A 26,098-nucleotide genomic window follows, 5' to 3' on the forward strand; every position below is an offset into this window, starting at 1 on the left:
CTGAAGAAGGAGATTGCTGGGTCAAAAAGTAATATAATTTTCATTTTGATAGATTTTTCTGGATAATTTTTTTAAAAAAGCTGTAGCAATTCATGTATCTACCAGCAGAAGATGTGACCATCCTTTTTCCATGTTCTAAAACAATCTCAAAGAACTAACTAGTAGCAGGAGTCATTCAAGAAGAGGAAACATTTCTAAGAAATTCCTTAACCAGCAATTAAGGAGCTAACAGCAATGATTTCTCAATATAAAGAGTCTTAACCATAATTACTTCTCATAAGCCAAATAGGCCTAGCACAGGGACAGCAGTTCAGAATACTCCAAAACAGGTCTGAAAAAGGTTTAACTGCTTAGAATCATCTCTAACTCCCCTCCATGGACCTCAGTATGTTCTTTCCTACTAAACAGTATTTACATGTTACGCAATTAGATAATATATGGCAGTGGATCTTAATTCCATTTAGTCCTTTCCTCAGGTCAGTTAAGATTCTGGGCAAAAGCAGCCCAGGATTGAAAGAAATCAGGAAACCTAGCAAGAGGATCATTCTTAACCCAAGAAAGATGTTTCAGTGTCCTACATGTGTCACACAAAAGAAGTACCCACCTCCTCCCTCTGTTGGAGTCACATTTTTCTTACTAAGCCTCCACCCTGATGTCTCACAAGTTTCCCTATTGCTGGGAATCCCCAGTTTTTCTGGCAGTCAGTTACTTCTATTGTCATTCATCTTCTCCCTAGCTCTCACTGCATTTCTGGTACAATGACCTCCCATATAATACTCCTCATCCTATTTTTCAACCTCAGACCGCCTGTTTGAGTAAGCTGAAAGAATGTGTTCTGCAAATAAGGAAATTCTTCAAAGACTCTATGAATGTCTCCATGACTCAGTTCCTAACTATTGGTATTTTTAAGGATCTTATACAGAGAGGAACAGGAGATTAGCTCAGCTTCATTTTACAGTTAGGAGAGTCATGAAAAGCTAAATGAGTAACAAAGCTTCTAGCTATGCAGGTCAAAGGTGTTATTGGTGTAAGAAGGATGACCCATGGACAGGTTCCCTTTACATTGCCAAAGGGAGGAGGAAAAAGAACACCAAGTACACTGGTAAAAATGTGAAGTAATGTGACACATAATAGTTATGCAGAAACACACTCCACTGATAGAGATCTTGAGAGAAAATTGAATCATTACATCAGGAAGGAGGCGGTCAACATATATCACCAGCCTCAGTCTCCTGGCCAGTTTCACAAAGGAGACACCAGACATACTCCAAGAGTTGGATCGATCCCAGCCTGTAGTGCAGAGTAAGTGGCCTTCTCCATTTGACTTTCATTTCAGGATTTTCTATTACTTGGACCTCTACAGTCCAGTAGAGTTGTGAGAAACCTGATGTGCGCTGCCTAAGACAGTCTTAGGTCTGGGTGTTATTTGGGAATGTTTAGGTGTTTGGAAAATAATAGCCAAGGTAAAAATATGGGAGAAGAGGGAACTATAGATCTAGAAGAAAAAGAATCATATCTTTGGGGCTGGCACTGTGGCACAGCAGGTTAAAGCCCCAGCCTGCAATGCTGACATCCCATATGGGTACCGGTTTGAGTCCCAGCTGCTCCAATTCCAAACAGCTCTTTGCTATGGCCTGGGAAAGCAGTAGAAGATGGCCCAAGTCCTTGGGACCCTGCAACTATGTGGGAGACCTGGAAGAAGCTCTTGGCTCCTGGCTTCGGTTTCAGCTCAACTCTAGCCATTGCAGTCATTTGGGGAGTGAACCAGCGGAATGGAAGACCTCTCTCTCTCTCTGGCTCTACTTCTCCCTATAACTCTGTCTTTCAAATAAGTAAAATAATTCTTTAAAAAAATAACCATACCTTTAGCATTTTGTTGACAGTACTACCCATATAATTACAATCCAGTTATCAAAAACTGAAATTTACATTTGTATGAAATCTACAGTACAACGTTTTATTTTAGAAAACTAGGAAAAGATCAAATGATAATTGAATTCTGGATGATTTTACACTGATATATCATATTTGATGACCAGAAGTTTATCGTAGGAAGCATTCTGAACCAAGTGATGCATTACAAGATACATTGTAAAAGGGTAGCATGAAAGACAGCTTAGCCCTTAAGATTCGAATTGAAATGCAAACACAACCTGTATTAGGCATTGCTAACACATGCTTCCCATAACTGAACATCTAAATGGGCCCCTTTGACAAGGGGAAGGAGGGTTCTAACTCCAGGGCACTAAACCTGAACTCTTGAATTGGGTCCACTGGAATTGAGGGACATGCCAGACACACGGCAAGGATTCCCTTTGGCAAATTTTTATGACAAATCAGCCTAAATATTTGAATCAAGAGTCTATGTGGGAAGCTTTTGAAACAGGACTTCATTAGATTCTTGAGTAAAAAAAAAAAAACCAAAAACTTATTATTGTTATATTGTTGGCTCTTCTCCCTTCATTACTCTATGACCTGAGGCTCTCTCCACCTCTCAGTGACAATATTCTGCTCTAACCTGCCTACAAGAAGGGTCCAATGTTAATGATTTGTGGCCTTCTTCCTTTTTTTAAAAGATTTATTTATTTGAAAGTCAGAATTACACAGAAGAGAGAAGTAGAGACAGAGACAGAGAGAGGTCTTCCATCCACTGGTTCACTCTCCAATTGGCTGAAATGGCCAGAGCTGTGCTGATCCAAAGCCAGGAGCCAGGAGATTTTTCCCGGTCTCCCACGTGGGTGCAGAGGCCCAAGGACTTGGGCTATCTTCTACTGCTTTCCCAGGCCATAGCAGAGAGCTGGATCGGAAGAGGAGCAGCTGGGACATGCACCGGCACCTGTATGGGATGCCGGCACTGCAGGCAGCGGCTTTACCTGCTATGCCACAGCACCAGCTCCAATTTGTGGCTTTCTTTATGTTGATTGAAATCAGTGTTTTGCTTCTCTTAGGGGTTTCATGTTAAAGTCTTACTTTGACTTGGGGAGTATTAAAAGGGAAGAAGTGCGTTTGGCACATTTGGGGCTCCATATTTACCTGAGTTTATTTCATTCAGTCTTGGTTTTTTGTTCCCTTGGAGCAAAAAGATCCCCCATTTCATTAATTTATTTTTAAGATTTATTTATGTATTTGAAAGAGTTACAGGAAGAGAGAGGATGAGACAGAGTAAAGATCTTCCATCTGCTTGTTCACTCTCCAGTTGGTCCCAACAGCCAGTGCTGGACCAGGCTGAAGTCAAGAGCTTCATGCATATCTTCCAAATGTATGACAGGGGCCCAAACACTTGGGCCATCTTCTGTTGCTTTTCCCAGACCATCAGCATGCAGCTGGATGGGAACTGGAGCAGCCAGTACATGAATCAGTGCCTATATGGGATGCTGGCATTGCAAGCAGTAGCTTTGCCTGCTAGGTCAAATGCCAGCCCTTCCGCCATTTAATTTAAAAGGTGATAGTAGGGTCTCAACTCTACTTAGAAGGATGTGTTTGTTCATATGTTCACCTCAGCTGAGTCATCAGCTGTATTTTTCTTTTTTAAATATTTATTTAGTTATTTGACAGACTGACAGAGAGAGGAGCAATAAAGGGGAAGAGGGGAGGGGGAGGGGGGTGAGAGAGAAAGAGAAAGAATTAATTTTCCATCCATTAGTTCACTCTTCAAATGGCCAGAGCTGGGTCAGGCCAAAGTCAGGAGACTGGAACTCCATCCAAATCTCCTACATGTAGCAGGAGCCCTAGCACTTGGGCCATCTTCCACTGCTTTCCCAGGCACATTTGCAGGGTGCTGAATCAGAAGTGCAGCATCTGGGACTCACACTCTGGTGCTCCAATATAGAATGCCAGTGTTGCAAGCAGTGGCTTAACCTGATGAACCACAACACCAACACCTGCATTTTTCAAAGGAACACAGAGCCCGAGAAATCTAAGGAACATAGCAATAAACCAGCGTACAGTGAAACTGAAAATAAAAAAACAAACAACATGCTGGCGCCGCAGCTCACTAGGCTAATCCTCTGCCTTGTGGCGCTGGCACACCGGGTTCTAGTCCCGGTCGGGGCACCGGATTCTGTCCCGGTTGCCCCTCTTCCAGGCCAGCTCTCTGCTGTGGCCAGGGAGTGCAGTGGAGGATGGCCCAAGTGCTTGGGCCCTGCACCCCATGGGAGACCAGGAGAAGCACCTGGCTCCTGCCATCGAATCAGCGCGGTGCGCCAGCCGCAGCGGCCATTGGAGGGTGAACCAACGGCAAAGGAAGACCTTTCTCTCTGTCTCTCTCTCTCACTGTCCACTCTGCCTGTCAAAAAATTAAAACAAACAAACAAACAACAACAAAAAACCCTAGTGGTGTACGGTTCTTACCTATCTGTATGACTAAAATTCGGAGGCAGGTTATCAGGTTCAAGGGGAGATATTAACCCCATCACTTGCCTTCATCACCTGTAGCCTCAATACTTTCTATCGAAGCCCCGGGAAATGCCAGGTCAACTGAGATGCTCTGAACAGAGCAACTTTGAGAGAGAAAGAGGCATCCTTTCCTATTCTCAGTGGTCACGGGTCCAGAGACCATGCCTGTAAACTAGCTTTGCTATACCTTAAAACAGAAATTAGTACTGATAAGTCATTTGAAAATCCTGTTTCATTACATTGCTTTTGTCTCCTTGCTCATCAATCTTCTTTAAATATGGTAAAAAGAATCATCACAGACTGATTTCTTGTACTTGCTCTCTTGGGAGGGCTGGGGTACTAACTAAACAAAGGTGTGTTATGAGAATGAAGATCATGAAAAATAATCCTAATTCAAAAATTAAGGTATTGCAACAATGTACCAAGCAGGTCACAAAATGCTTCTATGTTACATTAGTTCAGCTGCTGAATTTGCCCAAATGTTCCTACTGGTAGAAAGGGAATGCTATGAGTCATTTTTTTCATTCCTTCTATAAGCAGCTAAATTTAGTTTACTCTTAAAGATACTGCCAATTCCTTTGGAAACACATGACTTACAGCTTCTTGGCTTCCTTTATCCATGGAAGAGATTTAATCATCATTCAATGTCACAAGCACTGACTCACAGAGTGAGGAGAGAGCCTAAGGAGCCTCCACACGTGTAGGCTCTCGGAGTTTGCACAGGCACCTTGACCTCAGGAAGATCTTGGTCAGAGTGGCACAACTCTTCCTTCCCCTGCGCACAGCAGGAAGGTTGCAGTCAGCTGAGCAAGTCCACCAGCAGTGTTTGCGTCTCAATTCAACTTTAAAAAGGTAACGGATGAGGGAGTTTTGACATTTATTTCTTCCTTTCTCAGGTCAGTCTGAACTTTCTTTGATTTTTCTTCACTCTTCCATAAAGAATCAAGTTGTCTTTCAAGCTGTGGTCAACTGTTGCTATTCTTATTATTTTTTTTAATGTAATATGTTGGAAGGTAGTGATACACTCCGAGTTCATCTCACCACAGAAATGAGATCCATGTGGCCTGGGATCTTAGCTTAGACTCCTCCAGGTCTGTCTCTGACTGTCCTTTAGCACCCAGGAGTCACAATGAATTCATATCTTGTTCTTTTTCCCTCTGGGTCTATTTGATACCATCTATGAGTCTTAAGATTAATTGGAAATTGGAGAGGGAAGGGCTCCAAAAAGCACAGAAATTTTAACGAGTTTCTTACTACAGCAACAGATTTATAACTAACTGCAAGTCTGATCTGCCTGCCAACTGCTTTACCAACATTATCAAATGTTGATTTATAACAGGTGTGTGCATGTGCACATGTACACACATATATACACCAAAGTGAGTGAGAAAATGCCTTGTAGGTCATAAGGAAGCAGGGTAATTCCTGGCATTGTACAGCTGAGCCTGGATCCTGGGATGACAGCATAAAACCTGCTTCAGGTATTTGCTGTTCATTTTATGGTGCAGTGCTTTGCTGTTTCAGATGGTGGTGTGACCTTCTCTCTCTATGACTTGACTTTTAGCAGGAGGGGGGAAAAGCTGAAATAAGACATATTCAGTTTAGGGTTGGACAAGGACTCTGAAATGTCTTGCTACGCCATCAGCCCAAGGATAGGGATTGTGCATTCTCCTAATATCCCTCGGCACACATTTGGCTAGATTCTGCATACAATGAGAGCTGATGTTACATCATCTTTGTGCTGTATTTTCTGAGATTTGAAAAGGGTACCAAATTTATACAACAAATATCAATGTTAACTGCAAGGGGGAAAAAAAATCCCTACCTCAAACATTTAAAGGGAGGGGGCTGGTTTTTAAATGCTTATAACGAACAGAACGTTCTTAAGGGACAGTATCTAAAAATCCTGACCTTTTCTTCTGGCTCAGGATAACTATGGTTGAACAAAATACACCAAAGGTTTAGACACACTTTCTGTGTCCATATAGACAGATTCTACTTCCAAGCCTTCTCTGAAGCTGCAATACACAATATACTCATGTAATCTCTTCCAGTTGGCACTTTTTATCAGTAACCATAGCTAAAGTAACCATGGCTATATCAATAATTCTTAACCTACCAAAATTGACAGAAAGTGTGTTAGCAAAATAACGAACCTGGGAGGGAATGGAGATAATTCAGAATTATGAATGTTAAGGTGAATTCTAGAGTTTTGAGGGGAAGCCAAAGAAAATCAAAGATGCCTTTATCCTTTGAACTAAACGTGCCAAATGTTAAGTGCGATGGGTCTCCCCAGGGGAAGAGTGGGCTGGAACTGCTACGCTAGAAGGGAGAGCCGCTCTGTCCCCAGGAGGCTTCTGGGAGTCTCCAAAGGAAAGTCACACACACTTCTCCACGCCCTTCATACTTTGCTGTCCCACCACCCCAAAGCACACTCTGAGTACCAAAGGCTGACCTCCACCCTCTTCCCTGAAGGAATACAAGGCATCAAGATACTAAGGTTACCCAGGATCTCCAACATCTATGATTTGTGTTGAGAACATTCCAAACCATCTCTTGTGGATATTTTGAATTCTATGATACAATTTAAACGTAAATAAGGGCAGGCCTTTCACCTGGAAGTTACAACCCTCAGGGAAAATGTGAAACTTAACTCATTCCATTGAGTGATAAATACCATCTTTATTATATCAGCATCACAGTTATTATCATAATCATTATTATTTTAAATCAGGCCTCAAAAGAACATTTGTTGCCAAATGCAAACATATTTCATGTAGAGACTATTTGCTCCAATTTTTAATTGTGTTCAGATGTCCAGGTAACCAGCTTGAACATTTTTTCCACAGAAACATAATTCTGCAGTCCTATTAATTAATTAATCCTATCATTAGACTCTAATGTTCATTTTTCTTAAAGAAAAATGCAGTAGAAATCTCTGAAAGGCCATAAGGGTTAGAAAGAGGTTTTTTTTTTTTTTTTTTTTTACCTCAATGGAGAGGTTTGCATAGAAAGGAATTCTGTATAAGTTACCCCAAGTTTATAATGTTTAAATATACATGTTTGTCTGCTGTCAATAATAAGAAAGCTTGTGTAAGCAAACCCCTAAAAGAAAGTAGTTCAGAAGCCTGTGGCAATATGTGCTCTGTTTAATGTATCCTGTTGGACAACTTAGCTGTTGATGAAATTTAAGCCATAAAGATACAAACTGAAAGTAAATAAAAATCATACAAACTCCTGTCAGTGAGACTGACTTGTCCCAGAAAACCTCGCTTAAGGTTACATGGAAATAAAATTAAGTGGTCTAGGAGGAATTATTGAGAAAGAACTCTGTATTTGTTTTTTTTTCTTTCTTTTTTTTTTTTTTTGACAGGCAGAGTGGACAGTGAGAGAGAGAGACAGAGAAAGGTCTTCCTTTACTGTTGGTTCATCCCACAATGACCGCTGTGGCCAGCACACCACACTGATCCGAAGGCAGGAGCCAGGTGCTTCTCCTGGTCTCCCATGGGGTGCAGGGCCCAAGCACTTGGGCCATCCTCCACTGCACTCCCGGGCCACAGCAGAGAGCTGGACAGGAAGAGGGGCAACCGGGACAGAATCCGGCGCCCCGACTGGGACTAGAACCCAATGTGCCAGCACCACAGGCGGAGGATTAGCCTATTGAACCATGGCGCCGGCCAGAACTCTATATTTCTTATAAAAAGAATACCTGACAATGACATTGAGACACTCTGTTCTGTTCTTGTTTTTTAAATGGTGTCTCTTATTTTTAAGGAGTAAAGGAGAATGAATAAAGAGAAGTGAAATGGAAAGTTCTTATTTTTAAGTTTTTACTAGGAAAAGAAATCCAGGAAGAGAGTTAAGAGGGTGACAAGCAGAAGTGAACAAGGACCTGAGTGCAATGTTTTTCTCTTGCCCCAGACAGGCAGTTACTATTCAAGCCCAAGAAGGATGAATGAAAACATGACTTCTCTGTTTTTGGTTCCTTTGATAGAAAGTTTTGGAAAAGGTGTTTTCAGTCCTCCCATTGACTGATAATGCGTTTCTGTGTTTGCTGTTCTTCCTCTTTTCACAGTTTAGGAGTTCGGAGATCAAAGTTTTCATTCTAGCCACTCTCCTTTTGTTTGAAACCTACCATATACTAAATTTTAAAACATTTATTTGAAAGGCCTCCGGCTTTGTTTTTGTTGTACAAAGGCAAAGAGACAGAGAGGCAAAGACAGAGCTTCTATCTTCTGGTGTACTCCCCAAATGCCTACAAATAGTTGGAGCTGGACCAAACCAAAGCCAGAAACCCCAAACTCAATTTAGATCTCCTACTTGGGTGACAGGGACCAAACACTCGCGCTATCACCTGCTGCCTTAGAGTGTGCATTACCAGAAAGCTAGAAGCAGAGCATCCTAAATGGAATCTTAATTGCTGCACAACCACCCCTCATAATGTTTCAATTTGAAATGGAGTAAATGTTTCTTATAATGTCCATTTCACTTAACAGGTTTCCCCTTCGGTGCTAAGTTGTCACAGATCAGGGAAAACAAATGATATTTGTCTCTTTGGGACTGGCTTAATTCACTCAGCATGATGTTTTCCAGATTGCTCCATCTTGTTGCAAATGACCTGATCAGCTCTTGTCCTGACTCTAGATGTACAATGTAATACTTTACCCTTTTTAGTATTTGTTGTTGTTGTTGTTGTTCTAGTACTAGTGGTTGAACTCTGTAATTAACACACAATTAGTCTTAGGTGTTTAAATTTTAACTGAAAAGTGATCCCTGTTAAATTTAAGAGTGGAAAAAGAGAGGGAGGAGATGTACAATTTGGGACATGCACAATCAGACTTGCCCCAAATGATGGAGTTAGAAATGTACCAGGGGATTCCAATACAATCCCATCAAGGTGGCATGTACCATTGCCATCTCATTAGTCCAAGTGATCAATTTCAGCTCACAATTGATGGCTCTGATAGGTCTAAGAGTCAAAGGGATCACACAAACAAGACAAGTGTCTGCTAATACTAACTGATAGAATCAAAAAGGGAGAGAAGGATCCAACATGGGAAGCGGGATACACAGCAGACTCATAGAATGGCAGATGTCCTAAACAACACTCTGGCCTCAGAATCAGCCCTCAAGGCATTCGGATCTGGCTGAAGAGCCCATGAGAGTATTGTAGGCATGGAAAGCCAAGATACCATGGAAAAAAAAAAAAAGACCTAAATGAAAGATCTCTGTGAGATCCCAGTGGAAAGAACGGGGCCATCAAAGAAGGAGGTACCTTTCTCCGAAGGGAGGAGAGAACTTCCACTTTGACTATGACCCTATCGGAATAAGATCAAAGTCAGCGAACTCTAAAAGCTTCCATAGCCCTCGCAACTCATGACTAGAGCCTAGGGAGATTACTGACGCCATGAACAGGAGTGTCAAATTGTTAAGTCAGCAACAGGAGTCACTGTGTACTTACACCCCATGTGGGATCTGTCCTTAATGTGTTGTCTAATGTGAAGTGATGCTATAACTAGTACTGAAACAGTATTTTTACACTTTGTGTTTCTGTGTGGGTACAAACTGATGAGGTCTTTACTAATTATATACTGAATTGATCTTCTGTATATAAAGATAATTGGAAATGAAAAAAAAACAACAACCTGGTGTTAAATTGGAAATGGCATAGAAAATTAATTAATTTTAAAAAAATATTATATAGGATCTCTGTCTTTAATGTGCTGTACACTGTTATTTAATGCTATAACTAGTACTCCAACGGTAGTTTTTTCACTTTGTGTTGCTATATGGGGCAAACTGTTGAAATCCTTACCTAATATATACTAAACTGATCTTCTGTATATAAAGAGAATTGAAAATGAATCTTGATGTGAATGGAAGGGGAGAGGGAGCGGGAAAGGGGAGGGTTGCGGGTGGGAGGGAAGTTATGGGAGGGGGGAAGCCATTGTAACCCATAAGCTGTACTTTGGAAATTTATACTCATTAAATAAAAGTTTAATAAATGGGAAAAAAAAGAAATGGAGTAAATGTTACATGAATACTTCTCAAAACTTCATCAAGTTGTCAAAAAGAAGAAGTGTGAATATTCTATTATCATAGTTACTGTTATCCTTTTGCTCAGATGATTCAGAGGTCTTGAACACTAATCCAATTATCACCAGATCCCTGGAGCTAAGGTGGAGACTTCTCCCATCCTCCCTTCCCCTCTTCCTGCTACAGCATTTACTGTGTATCAACTTAAACCCAAATATCACATGAGGCACAGATGACATAGAGAAGAGTTTGCAGAACCCAGACTACCAGAGGTGAGTGGGAATATTGATGACAGTGGCAGAACTAGATGGCCCGGTTGTCAGTGCCAGAGTCACCACCACAATATATCTTAAACTGATTAATCTGCATTTCTGAATTTATTTCCTTTTCTATAAAACAAAGATTATTATAAAGTTTAAATAAGACAATTTTCACAGGCCCTAGAAAATGGCCTAGCACATGGTAAGCATTTGGTAACCACTTGACTTGGTCAACCAGGAATCCTAAGGACTGTGGATTGTATAGCATATTCTGAATTCTGTAGGATCAGTTGGTCACTCACTTGAAGAGCACCCAAAAGGATCCTGTAACAACTCCAACTGAAAACAGTCAGAATTCAGGCCTTGAAATGCCATGAGTGCTAATTTGGTAATTTCTAAAATCAGAAATGCTGTCACACATAAATTGGGTTTTGTTCAATGCCCCTTATCCTTCAGATAGGAAAAAAGATATCTTCTTTTAAAAATCATTGAAACTAATGCTTGCAGCAGAACATGAATAATTTTTAGAGGTAATAAAATTTCCTATTAAGGCCATAAAAAGAATAAAGTCTCATCAATGAGAAGAACAAATGAATGTGCTCCCAGAAAAGTAATTTTAGACCTTCAAGACAAGGGAGCTCTAGGCCAAGTGGTTCTCAATTGGTGGTGACTTTGTCCCCCAAGGGACATTTTGTTTCTCAAAACTCGAGGAGGGGTGCTACTGGCATCTAGTGCCTGGAGGCCACAGTTGCTGCTAAAGACACTATAACAGACCTTATACAAAGAATTGTGTGGCCCAGAACAGTGCAAGTTCTGAGGTTGAGAACTCATGCTTTCATCTGAGCAATACATAGATCAGAGCCCACACAACGTGCCAGTGATTGATCCTGACCTAGACAAAAAGGCTCTCTGTGTAGCAGGTGTGGTCCCTTTATGTCACCAGGTTACTCTTCAGGGTAAATGCTGTATCTCTCTTTTACAGAGACATGGACAATCAGAAAAAAATAATTTCTCAAGGGCTCTCTGACGGTAGGGAAACTGGCATTGAATCTCCACTTGTCTGCTTGTGAGTTCTGGGTTCCCAACCACTGTCTATCGCCTTGAGCCATGAGATGTGTGCCCCCCCCCCCACCCCTTTCGCAAGCAGTTTTCTGTAAGATAAATTAGAAGATGTAGCAATGAGCAAACAACTCAAATGACTACAGTCAATGCCCTGTGTCTGAATTGTTGGGACCAGGGAGCCATGGGCAAGTGACCACAGCTGGCAGTGTGGTTGAGGCAGGCTTGCTGGATGCTGTTACTCATTTACTTCTCAGTGGCCAATGAACTAACTGGCCATTAACTGGCTTCTGTGTACAGATCATGGTCCCAATGGCTCTGATTGGGAATAACTCCTCAGAGGTGATATTCTGGCTAAAAACTACTAAAGGTCAAAGATACATGTTGGTCTGTGGCTGACTTAGTCCAATGACCTAGAGGAATGTGAACCTTTTGGACAATAACAGCTGGGGTAAGGACAGGCTTTGTAAAACTAGAGGTCAGGGTTGGCAGTGCAGAGGATTCAGACAATAGGTTGGGACACCTCCATTTGTAACTGTGAAATAACCTTCAGTTCAGAAATGAACCTACTAAGAACAATATGTTCTAATGAGAGTCCATCTTTCACAACAAAAATTTAGTCACTAAAAATACTACTGTGATTTTCTATTACTTGTACAACAGGGGTGTGCTAAATTTCAGCTACAGTTTAGAAAAATAAAGATGGAATTTTTGCCCCCTCCAAGTGGATTCTGAATTCTAGCCACAGACCTTCCCTAGGTTCTGTGGAGCCTCTTTGCCTGATGAGCTTCCATAGATTCCCAAATCATCCACCTACCCACTTTGGGTTTATAACTAACATTATACACAGGAACAGAACCTATCTTCCTCGTGGCTTCCTCCCCCTGACCCCTCATTTGCTTTCCCTCCCTCTGGGAACTTGTGCCAACCGTTGTATTAGAACAGAAAGGCCGCTAAAGTCAAGGTCAATGTGTTATTGCTGCACAGAGAACAGGGATGCCAGTAACCAGTATCTCTCTTGCTGCTTCTCACTATGGAAGGGCACAGCATCCCAGGCCCCAAAGGTCTTGGCACATCAGCTTGTTTCCTTGAGGTCTTTCATCTTCTAAAGATTAAGGTAAATAATATGCCCTTTCTAACTCAAAAGGCTATTGAGATGATCAGATGAGACCTGTATTAATAGTGCACTACTAAGATAAGCCATTATTTTACTATTATTCCACTTATGCTTATCCCTGGCAAACCTGACAACATCAATAGTTTCCTGCCTCTGCTCCAGGGGCCATTGAGTCTTACTAATATGTGTCTTCTTGAAGTAATTTTGTTGAAGGTTTCAATTACAGTGAATGCTATGGAATCCACTTGGACAATACATTGGATGCTTTGTTATTCAGTAATTTTTAACCTAGGCCAGACCTGAGCAAAACACTTTACATTAATATTTTCCCACTGACTTCATTTTCATTAATTGGCAATTATTTTACCCTTTTTTTTTTCTTTAGCTGTAGATCTTTTGGGGAGAAAAAGATGAAAGCAGAGCTCAAAAATTCCTTGAATAGTGAAGAAGATATATTACATTATATTCAAATAGTCTGTTTTTATATAGCTATAGAAATAAAGTATGTGTGTTTCAAATTCTATTCCTGTTTATATTCCTTATTAGAGAAAAATCTTTACATATGTTACAGAAAAAAAGCTGGAAGGAAATGTGCCAAAACACTGAGGCAGATGTGATAAAGCATTATTGATTTTTTTCTGCATTCGTTGTTTGCCTTAAGCATAAGCAGAAATAAATGAACAATTTCTAAAAATGGTTCAAAGTAAAAACAAAAAATAGTTGGACACAAACCTAATTCAAAGTTTATAAAATTGCTTGGCCTCACAGCTCCTTTTTGAACACAGTGTGCACACACAGCTATGATTCCAGAAGCATCCACAAAGTCTAAACCTCAACTTGGGATCTATGAATTGTCCTTTGTGAGGCATTAAAGGCCCCTCTTGGTTCTAAGGATGGGTCTGAGGGCGAAGACATTGTACGGACCTGAGAGGAAACTTTCCAGGTCCTGGGGAATCCACCACCACCACCACCACCACCACCACCCCCACCACCACCACCACCACCTCCTGCCCCCACCAAGTGATGTTTTCTTTGACCACTCTTTGTTCCCCAGGCTAAACAGAAGCAGATAAGGCTGTCTGGCCCTTCAAGGGGAGGGAGTGGAGCAGATGAGCTCCTTCCTTTGGTTGACCCCTGACTATGAGTTAGCAGAGTAGGGCCTGCAAGGGCTCAGATCCAAGGCAGGGGTAAATGCCAACAGGTTCCTGTCACTTCCTCCTTCCGGAGGGATCACCTTTCTCCAGCCTCTCATAAGAGAGGAACGTATGCTGAGGGGAAATGCAGCTGCAAGCTTCTGAGGATAAAGAAGAGAAGCCCTCCTCCTGCTTGATGTTAGGGCCTGGATTATCTGCAGCCCTGACAAAATCAGTCTTCCAGGTGGTTCTGCTCTACTTAGAGCCAAAGCTTCAGGTTTACAATATTAATTTGCTTTGCTTTGTCCTCTGTGCAACTGATTTTCTTCACACAGGAGACTGCCTGTAGGGAATGGAATTTGAAGATCTAGCCCTCTGACTTGGGATACTATGCATTGCTCAGTATTTCTGTCCATTTTCTTCCCTTTCTTGGTGAACGCACTACTGGCCTCAACACTTTCATACTCTGCATTGAGTTGCAAGGGCCTGAAAGTTGGATTGAAGGTCAACATTAATTTATTTAAAGAAAACAGAAACCAAGATGGGAATATATTCTTAGTGGCAGCACCCAAATGCTCTCCTTTTTCTGAAGGCCTGAAAATAAATAGGAGTTTGACAGAACAAAGAAACTTAAATTATACTTTCTAATAGATTGTGAAGTTATCCTTCTCTTGAATTTCATGAAGTAATAAAAGTAAAATTTTACTGTGAGATCCTGCCTTTCACATAGATGAATTCACCTGTTAGGTTAATATCATCATACCACACAACTCCAGTTGCCTCCATCGACCCACTGGCTTGTGTCAGTTCTACCATGGCTCCTCCTCCTTTCTTCTATTTAATTTCTTGGGCTAATATATATATTTATATATAATAATATAATAATTAAATATATAATTAATAATTATATATTATATAATATATCTGTAGCTTTTACAGCACTTTAGAAGAGTGGTTTATCACTTAAATGACCATATTCCCCAAACAATCAGGTGAGAGCTATTTGTAACTTTTGAACCATTCAAATGGGTTGTCTCAATTTCATCAATCTTGGGTTGTAATACCTGATAGTTATTTTTCAAAAAAAAAAAAAGACCTATTTATTTATTTGAAAGACTTATACAGAGAGATAAGGAAAGGCAGAGAGAGAGAGAGAGAGAGAGGTCTTTCATCCTCTGGTTCACTCCCCAATTGGCCGCAACGGCTGGAGCTGCACTGATCTGAAGCCAGGAGCCAGGAGCTTCTTCTGGGTCTCCCACAAGGGTGCAGGGGCCCAAGGACCTGGGCCATCTTCTACTGCTTTCCCAGGCCATAACAGAGAGCTGGATCGAAAGTGGAGCAGCCAGGACTTGAACTGGTATCCACATGGGATGCCGGCACTGCAGGCAGCAGCTTTACCTACTATGCCACAGCGCCGGCCCCAACCTGATAGTTCTAATTGGAATGTTCTTTCTAATTTTCTTTTTATTGTAGGAGATAGGAGTAGCACTGTCACACACAGAGGAAAAATGCTCATTTGGGTGTTAGCTCTCCTGCTCCTCTGTGGCTTTCTGTGGAATTACAAAGGACAACTAAAGATTGCAGACATCACCAATAAGTACATTTTCATCACTGGGTGTGATTCAGGCTTTGGAAATTTGGCAGCCAGAACTTTTGATGAAAAAGGATTTCATGTAATTGCTGCCTGTCTGACTGAATCAGGATCAACAGCTTTAAAGGCAAAAACCTCAGAGAGACTTCACACCGTGATTCTGGATATAACTGATGCAGAGAGCGTCAAAAGGACTGCCCAGTGGGTGAAGAACCAAGTTGGGGAAAAAGGTAAGCAACCTGGAGTAGGGGGTGGGGGGCAGGGAGTGAAGAAGGGGGAAGGAACTAAGGCAAAATAAAATGTGCTCAGTGTTTAAATGCCTTTCAAAAAAATGTCTCTTGGGCCGGTGCTGAGGCATAACGGGTGATGCTGCTGCCTGCAATGCCAGCATCCCATAAGGGAAGAGGTTTGTGTCCCAGCTGCTCCATTTCTGATCCAGCTCCTTACTAATGCTCCTGGGAAAATGGCAGAGCATGGCCCCAGTGTTTGGGCCCCTGAACACATGAGGGAGACCAGGAAAAAGTTCCTGGCTTTGGCCTGGTCCAGTCCTGGTCATTGTGGCCATTTAGGAAGTAAGATCTCTCTCTCTCTCTCTCTTCCTCTCTCTGTAACTCTTTCAAATAACTAAATAATTTTAAAAAAAGAAGAAGAAGAAGAGAAAAATGTCTCTTAAATACCAGCTGTGTACTTCACTAATCTTAGGATAGCTTCTGGGTAGTTCCAAGTCACAAGCAGTCTGTGCACATGAGACCCAGTCCAAGTTATGCCCAGTCTTATGTCCCAGTGGGCACATTTAGAACTGAGTTGAAGGTCTTCTTCTGTGAAGGACTATTATTGCCACATATACAGCAAAGGAACTTGCAGCTAAACTATAGAAGAATATGAGAGTAATTACAAACCAACATCTGGAAACCTGGGACTCGTTTTTCACTACACACAGCTCCAGAGTCACACATTTTCAATGGGCAAGGTGAAAAATGACCTGAGAATTTGCATCTAAACGTCTTAGAAGTCATGGTACAGAAGTAAGCCCCTTGTCCCTCATTTTTAGTAGACTCTGCTACCTCAGATGGCTGAATTTTTGAACTAGAAGATTTTTAGTGGATTTGAATGAAGGTTCTCATGGCTAAAAATATTGGGGTCCACAAAAGAAAAAACAAATGTATACTATTTTTCTCTATTGCATCTTCATTTTTGAAGATTTTTGAGATTCTGAGGTTCAAATGTAACAGTTTTTTAAAATGTTTATTTTATTTATTTGAAATGCAGAGTGACAGAGAGAGGGAAAGACAGAGAGAAAGAGGTTCCATCTGATGGTTTACTCCCCAAATGGCTGTAATGGACAGGGCTTGGCCATGCCAAAAATAGGAGGAGCCAAGAGCTCAATCTGGGTCTCCCACATGAGTAGCTGGTGCTCAAGTACTTCGATCATCTTCTGCTGCTTTCCCAGATGCATTAGTGGGGAGCTGGATCAGAAACATAACAGCTGGGACTCAAACTGGCACTCCAACATGGGAAGCAGGTGTTGAAAGCAACAGCATAACCCATGATACCATAATGCTGGTCCACAGATAAAAAGCAATGTTTTGTTAAGGCTCCAGATGATTGTGTGTTATTTCAAACACCTTTTACAATATTAGTTCCCCATGATAAAACAAACCAAGTGAATTATTTAATTTTTTTCTAACAAAAAATAAATGGGAAGTAGATTGATATCATTCTTTGTCCGTATACATTTAGTAAATACTCTCTGATCCTGCCATCTAGCAAAGGAGGGAAAACTAGACCAACTTAATGTACATTTAAGATGAAAAAGCAGAATTCTTACTTGGAGAGCATTAGTATTTGACATTCAGAACTGGAACAGAATAGAATAACAGTAAGAATAAATTCCAGTAACAGACCTTTAGCTATTTCAGCTTAGCTTCCCACTCTCTGCGGTTATTTCTCCAAACTGCAAAGTGTTTCAAAGCAATAATATGACTTCAAGGAAGAAAAGGCACCACTATGCAAAGCAGGGGGTATATTACATTGGTGATGCCCATATAAGTGCTGCTGTCTACTATAGTTCCTTTCCTTCCTGTGTGTTCCAGGTCTTTGGGGTCTGATCAATAACGCTGGTGTCCTTGGGATGCTGGCTCCCAGCGACTGGCTGACAGTGGAGGACTACAGAGAACCTTTTGAAGTGAACCTGTTTGGGCTCATCAGTGTGACATTAAATATGCTTCCCTTGGTCAAAAAAGCTCATGGGAGGATTGTCAATGTCTCCAGCGTTGGGGGTCGGATTTCAATTTCTGGTGGGGGCTATAGTCCCTCCAAATATGCAGTGGAAGCCTTCAACGACAGCTTAAGGTACAGTAAATTAATTGGTTTAGTAAGAAATAATGGTTGCTAACACTTACTGAAAGCTTAATATGTACAAAACATTTTATTTAGTACTTCAAATTATTCCCAACTTATAGATAGCACTGAAAAATAAAAGAATAGGTAACTTGCCCAATTTCACCCACCTGGTAAGTGGTAGAACTGAGATCTGAACCCAAATGTATCTAATTCTTTAACTCTTTGCACTATTATATGATGCTGATAGTGATGTTGACTTTAATATTTAATAGGTCAGTTTGTCAAACCAATAAAGGGAATGAGCCAGGGAATCATAAATCTGGGTAGATCTCACTACTGACATCACTGTACAGATGTTCCATGCATTCTCTCCAGGTTTCTCAGCTCTTTTCAAGGGGAGAATGGAAAAGAATATCTCACTTGGAACCAGGATTTATCCCCATCAGTTCAAAGCTCTTGAATTACAAGTTCTGTCAAGGTTCTAGCAGGAAGTGGTGACACATTTTAAAATTGGGTAAAAAAAAATAGAATTTACATAAAGCACTGCTTTCAAACATAGGAAGTGTATAGGGAGACACCCCCAAGTACAGTGTTCTATCAGAGGACAAATGATAGCAGGGACATTTCTATTAATAAAACCGAAGAGACTAGGGTACAGAGAAGTTTCTAGAGCCTGTAAACACAGAGACTGTCACCTTCATTTGAGGGATGAAATAATCAGTGTTGATACCATAGGAAGAATAACTAGTCCCACCTCTTTCCTCTTTCTGTCTGACCAATGAATGTGCCCAGAGTATGGTTAACACAAGTCTGTCTCTTAGGATATGGTGGGAAGGGATTGGAGAAGCCAATGAAAGATATTCAGCTACAAGATGCTGTGCAAGGCAAGAGAAAAGACAAAAGTAGATACAGTATTTCTTTCAATTCATCTATTTATTTATTAATCTAGTATTTGTTGAAAGCCTATATAAGAGTTCATGTCCTAGACCATGGATTTAGGATTTGCTTTCTTAGAAAAGGTTAAACTCCACTGATAGTAATAAAGATAGGACAATTCCATTATGCCATGCAGCAGGTTGCCAAATCTGGTTCTCCTGGGAAATAAACACAAGAATATTGGAACAATGTTTCTAAAATCAATGTGCATTTGAAGTGGGTGGGTAGTCAAGTCTTCCCAAACACTCTCCTGGCACCACTACTTCCAGGATTCAAGAATGAGGTAGAGCAAGTGAGTAAACTACAGTTAAGTTGGAAAAATAAGGTTTTATATATTAGTGCAAGTAACATACTGTACAAAATCTTTTAAGGTTAAACTAATTTTCATTTTTTATTATTTATATACACATACATATTTACAAAGGTCTATTTACTTATCTTAAAGGCAGAGTTACAGAGCAAGTGTCCATCCACTAGTTCACTTCCCCAAATAGCCACATCAACCACAGCTGGGCCAGGCCAAAGCCAGGAGCTAGAAGCTTCATCTGGGTCTTCCATGTGGATGCAGGGGCCCAAGCACTTGGGACATTTTCCAGTACTTTCCCAGGTACATTAGCAGGGAGCTGGGTTGGAAGTGGAGTAGCTGGGACTTGAATCGGTGATCACAGGGGATGCTGGTGCTGCAGGCAGCAATTTGACCTGCTGTGCCACAGTGCCAGCCCCAGTAAAGTATATTTTAAACCATATAATAGTTATTTTGCTAGAAAGCAGTATCTCTTAAATTAAATCAGATTCTAATTTCACCAATGGAGTTCCTAAAATATCTGACAGTCCAGACTTCCATAAAAGGAGTAATTACATACTTATATATCCCTGGTGAAAGTAGAAATTAAATTTAGAAAATCATTATCCAGACGCTGGTTTGCAATACATGGGTATACTTTAAAGAAAGGGGTACCATGATTCCTCTAAAACTTGGTGCCTAACAAATAAGTAGGCTTTTGGTTTTCTGCAGCATCGTGGTGGAAAAGCTTGCTCAGGAGCACAGGAAGCAGGTTAAACACATTAAGGTTGATCACACTGGGTCCTTCGGCATAGCCTCATTCCTACTGCAGTCCGAACATTCCTAGAATGGGGCTGAGCTTGCCCATCTCGGCCAATCACTCATCCATTTCACCATATGGAACTCTGAGTACTGAGAAGAAATCTGCCTTTCACCTGAATACTCATCAATTCAATGATGAGAAGATGGCTTAGGGATACAGGACTGAGCCCACTCCCATCTCTTCCTTGTTCTGCCACTAACCAGCTCTCACTTTACCAGCCTGAATTTCAGTTTTCTGAACTTCAAAATGTGAGGATAGAGCAGGATTCTCACTGGCAATGCACCCAATTCTGTGATCCCATGAAAAGATTCATGAGGAGAAAGTCACCCAAATAGCAAATGCTCTCCAATAAGCCTAGATTAAACATCTTCCATGGGTTCTCTTCACAGACGGGACATGAAAGCTTTTGGTGTGCATGTCTCATGCATCGAACCAGGAATGTTCAAAACCCAATTGTCAGACTCATCCAAGATAACTGAAAGACAACTCGCCATTTGGAAGCATCTCTCTCCAGACATCAAACAACAGTATGGAGAAAGTTATATTGAAAAACGTGAGTTTCTGGGTAGATGTAGTATCCTCTGAAATTCATTATCCTAAGTAGAATTGAAGGCAATGCAAATGTAAATAAAAACACGAAGTTCCCAGGATAATATACCAATAAGATCTTAAAGATGGATCAGGCATCTCAAATGATTCTAGTATCATTTCTTGCTTCTCTGCATGTTATCAGCATTTACTAAGTGCCAAGTTCTGTGTGAAGCATCATATAAATTACATCATTTAGTCCTCAAGAGAACTGTTGAAGTAGTGAGCAGAGGCTTAAGAAGGTGAAATGTCCCATTCAAGGTTATATGATTTCTCCTTGTCACGCCAGGACATGAGTCTTGGCAGGCTGACTCCAGAATTTGGTCTCCACACACACCCCCTCTGTGTTAATCATCAAACACACACTCAATATTGTTCAAGGATTTACAGAGGTTACAAAAGATAGAGAAGGCTCAGGTTTTGATCCTTACTAGCTCACAATATAGTTGACAACAAAAAGTACCTAGATGAGACCATGAAATAATGAAACTACAGTATGCAAGAAAACTGATGCTGGGGCTGGCGCTGTGGTATAGTAGGTAAAGCTTCCACCTGTGGTGCTGGCATTCCATTGGGATGCTAGTTCAAGTCCTAGATGCTCCATTTCTGATCCAGTGCCCTGCTGATAGCCTGAGAAAGCAGTGGAAGATGGCCCAAGTACTTGGGCTGCTACACCCACGTGGGAGACTTAGAAGAGGCTCCTGGCTCCTGGCTTTGGATCAACCCAGCTCTGGCTGTTGTGGCCATTTGGGGAGTGAACCAGGAGATAAAAAATATCTTTCTTCCTCTAACTCTGCCTCTCAAATAAACAAATACATCTTAAAAAAAGAAAACAAAATCACTCCCTTTTAAAGGTAGTACAACAGCCTTGAAATGGTGCTAGAGAGTATGGTTCATAATTATAAAAGGAATTGAAACCAAGAAAAGAAAATTGCTGGTTAAAAAGACAGGTCAGGTTTGAACAAGGCCTAAAGGACAGGAAGTAATTATTTGGGTGGAAATTTTCTTTTTTTTTTTAAGATTATTTATTTGTGAGGTAGAGTTACAGACAGAGAGAGGAGAGGTAGAGATAAAGGTTTTCCATCCACTGGTTCCCTCCCCAAATGGCTGCAACGGCCAGAGCTGCACCAATCCAAAGCCAGGAGCTTCTTCTGGGTCTCCCATGCAGGTACAGGGGCCCAAGAACTGGGCCATCTTCCACTGCTTTCCCAGGCTATTAGCTGAGAGCTGTATTGGAAGAGTAGCAGCTGGGAGATGACCAGTGCCCAGATGGGATGCTGGCACCAAAGGTGGAGGCTTAGCCTACTACACCACAGCACTGGCCTCTGGTGGAAATTTTCTGGAGCAGAAATATGGAAGGGTAAATAGAAGGAGAGGTAAAATAAGTCAAAGTGCTGAGTCAGGAATGGAGGAATAACAATAAAGATTAGATAGTGAAGACTGACATACAGTAGACATTTAGTAGGCTCTTGTCGATATTCTAAGTGCTTTAGTGGACTCTTTCATTTAAAATCCCCCAAATAAGGGCAGGCTTTTAGCACAGTGGTTAAGACATCACTTGGGACATCCACATCCCAGGTCAGATTGTCTGGATTCATGTTCTGGCTCTGCTATTTCAGCTTCCTGCTAATGCACACCCTTGGAAGCAGAATGTAATGGCTAAAGTAGGTGGGTCCCTGTCACCCACATGGGAGATGTGGTTTGAGTCTATGGCTCCCAGTTTTGACCTGGTCCAGCCCCAGCTGTTGTGAACATTTTGGAAGTGGGTGCCCTCTCTGTTTCTGTGTCACTCTCTGTCTCTGTTTCTCTGCCTTTCAAACAAAGGGAAAAAAATGGGAAAAGTTCCCTGAATAAATTATATTAAGTACAGACTATTGTCACCTTCATTTTTTAGAAGTAGATCCATAAAGAAGTAATTTGCTCAAAATTACACTGATAGTAAGTGAAAGAGCTAGATTTGCACACAGCAAGTCTGGCTGCCATTTATTCTTGGCCACTGGCTAAGATTCTTGGCCGTTATGCTATAAACGGGGCATTAAAGACTTTGGTCAAACCGCCTCTATCAGGACTCTTATTCCATCTCAAACTGCCTGACCCTGCTTATGTTTACTCGGTATTTCTCAATGCTCACTGAACTCCTGCTTTGAGTTGAACAGTGTGCCACCTCAAAGTATATTACTCCATCCCTCTAAATTGTGAACCTGCTTCTTTGTCAGTGGACATGCCAAGATAGACTAAGGTAAGGTTTAAGGTTTGGAGTTCACAAGGTATAGCCAAGAAACAGGTCAGGCCCACCTGGCAAGGTTTTGTAAATGGCTGTTGTCCCAGCCATCACCACTCATCACATGTGCACACACACACGGACACACACACACAGATGTACACTCATTATGCATGTATATCTACCAACATGCCTGGTTTGACAAACCTCCCATAATAACATGTCACACTGTTGGTTTAGACTATTGTTGTTAAATAGTCTCTTTCTGCCTTAGTGACTCTGAAGGTTTGATGTAGGTTCAGGCTAAGACTGAACTCAACCCTTCAGACTTAATACTTTAGGGGGAAAAAATCTCTTATTTAGAAAAGCTTTCTTTTGTGATATTGACATTGATATTTTTTCAATGTTATGAATGTATCACACCAACTTCCCTCTCAAATTATTTTTTACCTAGTCCTTGGTTCAGGTTTTGTGTTTCAGAAATAGCAGAAGGCACTGAGCCCAGTGTTATACTGATTGCTCTTTTTAAAACTACACTTTTAAAATTTTGTTTGACACATAGAATTGGTGCATGTTTAATGGGGCATAGTATGATATTTCAATACATATATGCAATGTATAATAATCTGATCAGGGTAATTGACATATCTATCACTTCCGACATTTATCATTTCTTTGTGCTGGGAACATTCAACACCCTCTCTAGTAGTTATTTTGAAACATATAATTAACTGCTAAACATAGTTACCCTATGGTGCTATAGAACATTAGAAATTATTCTTCCTACACTGGTTGTTCTTACTATGGTTTTTCAAATCAGGACTTGGAGATTAGCCAGATTCACAAAGTAGACCATACGTTTAAGGTCACCTGTTTTCATTTCCCAGGCTGCGGTAACAGAAGTTAAAACAGCCACTAAGACTTACTAAATTATTTAAATAATTTGTGCTAAGTGGGGGCCCGAGTTTGAAAGGAAAATCTAAAATTACAGATTTTCCCTTTGAAAAGACATAACTCAGGTATATTTTAACAGCATCTGAGGATCTACTTTGAATTTTTCTTAAGATTTATTTATTTATTTAAAAAAGCAGAGTGACAAGAGTGAGATGAAGATCTTCCAGACACTAATTCTCTCCCTCAAATGGCCAAAACAGCCAGGTCTGTGACAGGCCAAAGCCAGGAACCAGGAATTCCATCTGGGTCTCCCACAGGAGTACCAGGGGTCGAAGTACTTGGACTATCTCTGGTTGCCTTCCCAGGCACATTAGCAGAAAGTGTGATATGAAGCACAGCACCCAGGACTCAACCTGGCACTTCAACAGGGATGCCAGTGTCAGAAGTGGCGGCTTGGTCCACTGTGCCACAATGCTGAGCTCTACTTTGAATTTTTTGAGGAACTTCTGTACTATTTTCCATAAATGGCTATCCAAATTTACATTCTTGCCAACAGTTAAAAAATTTCTCTATCTCCATCTATCTCCACACCTTCATCAGTACTTATTACCTTTTGCCTTTTCATAATAGTCATTATCACAAAAATGAGGTCAAACTGTGGTTTTCATTTGTGTTTCCTTGATGATGAGTGATACTGAGCATTTTGTTCATATGTGTGTTGGCAATTTTATGCCTTCCCATTTTTCAATCAAATTATTTTTCTGCTATTGAGTTGAAATTCTTACATATTTTTTCTATTAACCCTTCATCACATGTATGATTTGCAAATATTTTCTCCCATTCTTTATGTTGTCTCCTCACTACTTTAACTGTTTCCTTTGCATTTTAGTTTGATGCAGTCCCATTTGTACATTTTTGCTTTTGTTGCCTGTGCTTCTAGAGTCATATCCAAAAAAATCATGTCCCAGACCAATGTCAAGAAGCTTATCCCCCTATGTTTTTTTCTAGTTGCATTATAAGACCTTATATGTAAGCCATTATTTCATTTCAAATTAATTTTCTATACGGTATGAGACAAGGGTACTATTTCTCAACACCATTTTTTGGAAGACTGGAGCTCCAAACCACTACCAACCACTTGTAAAATACCCACCTCTCGAAAGATATCTTAACTCATGACTTAAACACTTCATTCATCTGAAAACAAATACATGGCTTCGTGAGTCAGTACATTTGGGGTTGGTTCTCTTTATTCAAGAATTTCTAGAGGAATGGAGTATGTCAGTGCATTCTCTCATCTCCACATTTATGCACACGCAAGCACAAATGCATTTGCACACCCACATTTCCTACAAACCTGGTACCTGTACTTTCTAAAACAAATTAGGAATCAAACCCATAACTTCTTAGACTTAGAGACCTTATGCATTTGATGAAGCACGTTCCCCTTGTTGCTTTAAAGCAGTGATATTCCAAGTTTAATGTCCAGACCAGCAGGACCAGCAGGAGCAGCTCTCCTGGAAACTTGTTAGAAATGCAAATATTTAGGCCCCTCCCCACACCTATCAGATCAGAAACTCTGGGAATGGAATCCAGAAATCCGGGTTTGAACATGGCTCTAGGAGATTCTGTTTCCCACCCAAGTCTGGGAGCCACTGGTCTAGAGAAAGCACTGCTAAGTCCTTTTCTACAAGACAGATAGAAATCTCTCATGGTGTACTTGTGTACTTCAATTATAATGACAAGTTTAAAATAAATTCCCTCACATGCATGCTAGCCTCCCACTCTGCGTTTCCTCTCATTCCGAAGATTAAATGTGTTTCTGTCCCTTCTTGTAGGTATGGTCAAACTGAAATCCACTTCAGCATTTAGTAATCTGGACCTCTCCTTGGTGATACAGTGCATGGAGCATGCTCTGACAAGTCTCTCCCCTAAGACTCACTATGCTGCTGGAAAAGATGCCAAGATTTTCTGGATCCCTCTGTCTTACATGCCGGCAGTTTTGCAAGACTTTTTATTGCTGAAACGGAGTACAAAGCTGGCTAATCCCAAGGCAGTGTGAATAAGCTGACCACAAGTGCCTGCCCCGGGCTATGAGACTGACTGATTGCAAGGACACATCTCCTTTTAAATCATGTTACCGATATAATCTATACCTGATTCACTTAATCATGTTTCTTTTGATAAAATAAGGGGTCCTGCCATCAATGGTGATATCCAGCATCCCCTCTGAAGCTTTCTTTGAAAATGACAAGGATGCTGCATCACTTAGGCAAGTCCTCCCCAACACTGAGGGTTTGCCTGCTTGGTACAATGCAAGGCAGTCTAAAGACCCCCCCCGCCCCAAATCATTTGTATCACCACTCGTTCCAGTCTTACAGAGTATCTCCTAAACATTAAATTTTATCTCATCAAAATA

At 41.0% G+C, this 26,098-nt stretch overlaps 1 protein-coding gene across 2 annotated transcripts; it reads left to right on the forward strand.

The window, feature by feature from the left end:
* Positions 1 to 1,235: 1,235 nt before the first annotated feature.
* DHRS9 (dehydrogenase/reductase 9) lies at positions 1,236 to 26,098 on the forward strand. 2 transcript variants are annotated; one of them, XM_062200288.1, is made up of 5 exons: positions 1,236 to 1,302; positions 15,474 to 15,821; positions 17,685 to 17,943; positions 20,366 to 20,529; positions 25,518 to 26,098. In XM_062200288.1, exons 2-5 carry the CDS (start codon positions 15,509 to 15,511, stop codon positions 25,739 to 25,741), a joined length of 960 nt encoding a protein of 319 aa, XP_062056272.1. In that variant the 5' UTR covers positions 1,236 to 1,302; positions 15,474 to 15,508; the 3' UTR covers positions 25,742 to 26,098. The 2 variants fall into 2 exon arrangements, with proteins under 2 accessions (XP_062056272.1, XP_062056268.1); XM_062200284.1 differs by lacking the exon at positions 1,236 to 1,302 and adding an exon at positions 5,077 to 5,247.

Source organism: Lepus europaeus, chromosome 1 (assembly GCF_033115175.1).
Source record: "Lepus europaeus isolate LE1 chromosome 1, mLepTim1.pri, whole genome shotgun sequence".
Classification (NCBI taxonomy): domain Eukaryota; kingdom Metazoa; phylum Chordata; class Mammalia; order Lagomorpha; family Leporidae; genus Lepus; species Lepus europaeus.